Here is a 5,600-nt window from a genome sequence, read left to right as displayed (position 1 = left end):
GATACGACTCTACATTAGGTGGCGGCATGGAGGTAAACACATAAAAGCGTGCACATCTTTTTTGCCACACTGAGATGGAAGACCAGTTCTCCCGGTACTCTGACCTGTGGTCAATGTGTAACTAGACGGTAAGGATAAACTCTCATCAGATTAATAAAAGAACAAAAGACAAACCATGATGAGTGCCCGGCCTTAATTCGGCAGAAATTTTTTTCCAACATTACAGAATTCCATATAAAATGTTTCATAACGGAGTAGTTGTACATTTCATCAAAATACAAGCACCATAAAAGATCAACCAAACTACTAGCATACTGGGAGGCACGGAAGAGGACAAGAAGCCGCCAAGAGCCCAAGAGCCAAAGATATCATAGGAGTATAGGGGAGGGCGAAGATCTCATCTCCTCCTGGAGGCTGGTGCGAATCATCAAATCGAAGAGATCCGATGGAATCTATAGCAGCTCATGAGATATCAGATCAGAAAGGCTGTCTCGGAATATATATCGAGTATGGTAAACTGTAGTAATTAATGTAATGAACAAACGCATGGCGAACAAAGAATTGATGACAGAAACTTCAAACCAAAACGCATGGCGACGCTAGCTAGCTCCAAGTTTCAACGACGACAGAAACTTCAAACCAAAACCCAAAAGAACACGACTCCACTTCTCCACCCACCTGCTGCCGCTTCTACTTCTACGAGCCAACGAACCCACTCCCTTCTCTTTCCAACCCCTCCCCTCCTCTATGTGTTCTTCATGTGCCATAAATGAATCGCCACTCCACTCCACTTCACTCGCTGCGCGTGCAGGAGCTACGGATCAGCGGAGGCCTTGGCCGCCATCATTGCCTCCGCTTCTCGAAGCAACGCAGCGCACGCGCGCCTGCCGATCGCCGCTAAGCTAGGCCGGCTAGCTAGCTGAGCGACTAGAGCTGCGGCGAGCTAGTCGGTGTAGCCCAGGCGCAGCAGCTCACCGGCGAGCCTGTCTGCCTCGCTGTCATCGGCGTGGTCGTCGTCCGACGGCGCGTGGGTGGACGTCGTGGTGGACGACGCGCCGTCGCCGTCGCCGTCGCCGGACGACGAGGGTGCCGGCATCAGCTCCTGCGCCAGCGGGTCCACGCTGGCCGCCCGGCTCTTGGGAGGCGACGACGACGCGCCGGACGCGCTAGGCGAGCGGCCCACGATGGGCACCGGCTCCGTCAGCAGCTTGCCGTCGCGCGGCGGCGAGAACGCCACGGGCAGGTACTCGTCGCTGTCGCACGGGAACTTGGAGTTCTTGAAGTGCTCCTTGAGCGCCTCCAGGCCCTGCGCAGCGCCACCACAATGTGAGCGTGTCAAGCCACACGATTGAAAAATGTGAGCACGCAGATACGGTACAAAAATATTTTTTGCCTAGGAGAAAGGCAGCTGCCGTACTTGTACGCGCGCGTATGTGACTTGGCAAATCTTGCGTGAGTTGTACACCTCCCACGGCTGCTTGTGGAACGCCTTGTACAGCCGCACGGCGGCCTCCGGCGAGGTCATGTTGACGAAGCCGTAGCCCACGTTGCACTTGTTGCTGAATTTTTTATTATTGCAAAAAGAAATTTGCTTGGGTCAAACACGTAAAAAAAAGATCCTCATTACGTGCTAGTAGAAATGGAAATTCAGAATGGCATGGCAACGAGTAAACTACTAAAGCCTTAGAATTGAGACAGAACAGAGTAAAAAAGCTTGTGGCATGATGTGTATGTGAACTGTGAAGCTGCTGCATGCCTTTTGGCAGGCCACTAATGTCCTCTCGTCATTGGGCATTGATAGGTGCAAGAGGAAAGCTGCTGGTGTAAAGAAAGAGCATTTGTTTGCATAAACTTTACTCGCTCCGTCCTGAAATATAGAGCATTTTAGAATTCAAAATTTGTCCACAAATATAAGACATTCTGGATTGAGAGTGGATCCAACTATCTTAATTGTGCATCGTTTTCGAATCTTTTCCAACAGAAAGACATGCATTCAACCATATAGAAGTGCATGTGAGGAAGATGCATGGAAAAAGGCATACTGCTTTAATTAGCATATATTTAGTGACCCAAATAGAATCCTAATATTTAATAATTAGGGGTAGAAGAGTCTTCTCTACCCAGTCATAATCTATTCTATTCTAAAAACTCCAGAGTACATTTTAATAGGGAGAAAGCATATTCGATCGAAAGTTCATCTTTTTACATCTTCAAAAAGGTTCGTTTTTTTCCCAAACGGTTCGATTTTTTTCACATTGCCATGACGCAACTGACGCCTCTCTAGTCTCTACTCTCTCTACATCTCCAACACTGCGTCTCCCCTTTGTGTTGGCCTTGTTATGGAAGTGCAAAGCAAGAAAGGCAGGCAGGGAAGCGATCCCAGAGGGCAGAAGCAGCTGCTGGCTAGAAAGGCAGGCAGGTTGAACAGGCAGCAGATATATATGCTGAATCCGCATGCAACCAAAGAATCCATGGCATCAAAACGAGATGGACCTGGCGTGATCCCCCTCGGGCCGCTGCCAAATTTATTTCCATTTGGGCTAGTAACGCCATAGCCATCTATGCCTGCTGCTCCACTGCACTGTGTACTCTCACGCTACCCACCCAAAGGCCAAAGATCCACAAGCTCTCACGCACGCTGTCAGCAGCCGAACCCCTCGCCTTCAAGCACATTCCCATTCCAGGTACTCCACCATATCGACAATTTTCAGGGCACCAAATTCCCACAAAAAACAACCGAATTTTCAAGCTGCCAAGCGTCTGTTCTTGCATCGGGCACCATAAAATATAAATAAAATCGGCCAAAAGTACTCACTTGAAATCGATGGGGAGGTAGACGAAATCGTAGGAGGAGAAGGGCTGGCCCTCGCCTTCCTCGCCGCTCGCCGCGATCCGCTCGTTGGAGTGGATGCAGTGGTTGTCCAGCATGTTGAGGAGCAGCTTCTGGCTGCGACCCAGAGGCCTCGAGCATCAGCACAATTGCAATTCTAAGCGTGCGATGCCCATGAAATATAGCATTGTCGCGGCGATGGGGAGAGTGCATTGGCGAGGATACCTGTACTTGTTCGGTATGTTCCTGATCATGACGGTGGTCCTCGTGTCCATCTCCTGAGCCGGCGCCGGCGGCGTGTCGGCGTCGCCGCCGGCGGGCTCGGGCTCCTTGAACAAGAAGCGCGCCTCCCACCCGCTCTTCCGTCCTTTCCAATTCCCGCCACCGCCGCCGCCGCCGCTCCCGGAACCTTTCTGGGTTTGCTTCCCAGTCGCCGTCGCCGTCGCGGTCGACGAGGAGGGCGCCGATGGCACGAGCTTGTTGCCACCCTTGCTCTTGCGCTCATGGCTCGTGCCGCCCTTGGACTGATCACCTGCGCTGGCCTTAGAGGAGCTCCTCCTCAGAAGCACCACTCCTTCCCTCGCCCTCACGGAGCCCGACGACGGCGACGTGGCCGACGGCTGGGACGTTCGCCACGCCGATTGATGCCTCGGCGGAGTCGGCGCGCTGGGCCGGTGGTGGGGCACGTACCCGCGCCTACGACCGACAGGCACACGGCAGAATTTCAGCCGCCCACTGGATGACGAGAAGGCAAGCCTGGCTGACTGAAATTACCTGCGGGGCCCGGGGCCGGAAGGGCGCGTGAACTCGATGGCGAGGCGGCGGCCGAAGAGCTCCTGGCCGTTGAGCTCGGCGAGCGCGCGCGCGGCGTCGCGCGTGTCGAAGAAGTCCACGAACTTGTGGCTCGGCCGATGCGCCGACTCCCTCACATCCTTCAAGTCCCCTGCGAACACGAGGACGGGCCAATACAATTGCTGCGGGAAACACAAGAAACGAGCGTGGGAAAACGAAATGGCTGGTTGGTCGGCTCGGTCGGCGGAGGGCGTACCGAAGGCCTGGAAGACCTGGCGGAGGTCCGCCACCGAGACGCCCGGCAGGGGGCTGAGCACGACCAGGGAGCCGCGGTTGTCGCCGTCGTTGGCGGCGGTGGCGAAGTGGGCCCACACGGCGTGCCCGAGGACGAGGCCGCGGCAGTCTTCGTGGGGCCAGTCCCAGGCCTGGGGCGTCGGCGTCGGCGGCGGCGGCGGAGGCCAGGCCGGGGACACGGTGGCCGCCGCCGCGTAGAGCTGGCCCAGGCGGCTCTGCTGCCGCATGTGCTGCTCGCGGACGCAGGCGACGGCGAGCTCCGCGGCGCGGATGTCGTAGAAATGGACGGTGGCCACGCCCTCGGACGCCACCGCCGACGCGTCAACGGAGCGGATCGCGCCGAACGGCGCCATCGCCTGCGCCACATCGGCCTCCTGCGCGTGCGGCGGCACCAGGCCCAGCAGCACGACGCGGCTTGATGGGCCGTCGACCACCGGCGTCGACGTCGGCAAGGTGTACCCCGGCTGCGGCGGCGCCAGGGCCATCGCCATCTGAGGCACCGGCACAGGCACGGCCATCGCCGCCGGCGCCGGCGCCGGCATGGCTGGATACGGGTGGGGGTAGTATATCTGGTGCGGGAGCGGCTGTAAAGGGTAGGGGGCACCGACAGCAGGGTAGAACGCCTGAGCTGCTGCATCGAGAAGGTTGCCCGAGGCTCCAGGGAACCCACCGATTCCGCTCCCTCCCCCACCCTCCATGGCTAGAGCTCGGAACAAAAGAAGCCGAGACGTCCAGGGAAGACGCCCGTCCAAAGATCTAGGACTTCCTAGCGATTCTTGATCATGCCTTCGATCAAGAACCAGGCGAGAATTGTACTTGGGGACCCCGACTCTCCCTTTCTCTCTCCTGCTTAGCTGAATGCTCGGTGTCTGTGGAGTGAGTGGGGAGGTACGACTGACAGAAACGAGGGGGAGAGAGAGGGGGCCGGAGAGAGGAGAGAGAGAGAGAGAGAGAGAGAGATTGTGAGCTCTTTTTATGGTAATTGTCGCGGGAAAAGAAAACCGGTGGGGTTTTATTCGGAGCTCTACAGGAACGAGGGGGGCGTCAGGAGAGATGAGAATTGGAGAGGGAGGAGGGGAGTCGAGGAGGGAGGTGAAGGGCGCGGTACGGAGGGAAGACGATGGTGAGTGGCGTTGTGCTGGATTGTTTTGCTCGGATCCTCTGCAACGACAGCACTTGTTGCTCTTGCACGAGTCATGCCCCGTGCGTACATGACAGGCCCCACGTCTGCTTCTTTTGCTGGAGAGATATTTCGAGAGATTTGTTTTTTTACTTTAATTTCTGAGTTTAGCTTTAGATTTTGCAAGCAGCAGGCATGCAAATATCTAGCCTTTTGATACGAGCAGGATCCCAAAATGTGCCACAAACACGTTCCGGCTCATTCATTCCTCACAATTTACCTATATATCTAAAATTGTAGTGTCATACTAAATGTATTAACATTTTGAAGTTGAAAAAAGTCCTAACATTTTTGCAATTATTTGTGTCCATATGAGTGCTCGAACTAAGTACAGTTTCTTATGAAAATGGACTCTCTTTTGAACAATTCCCTAAAGTTCTAAAAAAGAGTCTGTTGGGGAAAAAAGGGGATCAGTCCCATCACTAAATATCCATCGGAAGAGGGAAAACCTACTGTATATAACAACTATTTTGATAACCCCGTCAGTTGCTAGGCAGACCTCAC

At 54.9% G+C, this 5,600-nt stretch overlaps 1 protein-coding gene across 1 annotated transcript; it reads right to left on the bottom strand.

Annotated features, from left to right (window-relative positions):
• Positions 1-301: 301 nt before the first annotated feature.
• LOC120674061 (protein terminal ear1-like) lies at positions 302-4,866 on the bottom strand. Its single transcript, XM_039955147.1, has 6 exons — positions 3,879-4,866; positions 3,605-3,773; positions 3,056-3,526; positions 2,816-2,947; positions 1,418-1,559; positions 302-1,306 (listed from the first exon to the last, which is right to left on the bottom strand). Exons 1-6 carry the CDS (start codon positions 4,612-4,614, stop codon positions 944-946), a joined length of 2,013 nt encoding a protein of 670 aa, XP_039811081.1. The 5' UTR covers positions 4,615-4,866; the 3' UTR covers positions 302-943.
• Between the last annotated feature and the right edge of the window lie 734 nt (positions 4,867-5,600).

This window comes from Panicum virgatum, chromosome 5N (genome assembly GCF_016808335.1).
Source record: "Panicum virgatum strain AP13 chromosome 5N, P.virgatum_v5, whole genome shotgun sequence".
NCBI lineage: Eukaryota > Viridiplantae > Streptophyta > Magnoliopsida > Poales > Poaceae > Panicum > Panicum virgatum.
Note: the sequence above shows the minus strand (reverse complement) of the source record. Positions and strands in the feature narration are given on the sequence as shown.

Coding starts and splice junctions, on each gene's coding strand:
- LOC120674061 (XM_039955147.1), bottom strand. CDS start 4,614: ATGGAGGGTGGGGGAGGGAGCGGAATCGGTGGGTTCCCTGGAGCCTCG. Junction 3,774..3,878: donor CCAGGTCTTCCAGGCCTTCG/GTACGCCCTCCG, acceptor TCGTGTTCGCAG/GGGACTTGAAGGATGTGAGG. Junction 1,560..2,815: donor TACCTCCCCATCGATTTCAA/GTGAGTACTTTT, acceptor TAAAAAATTCAG/CAACAAGTGCAACGTGGGCT.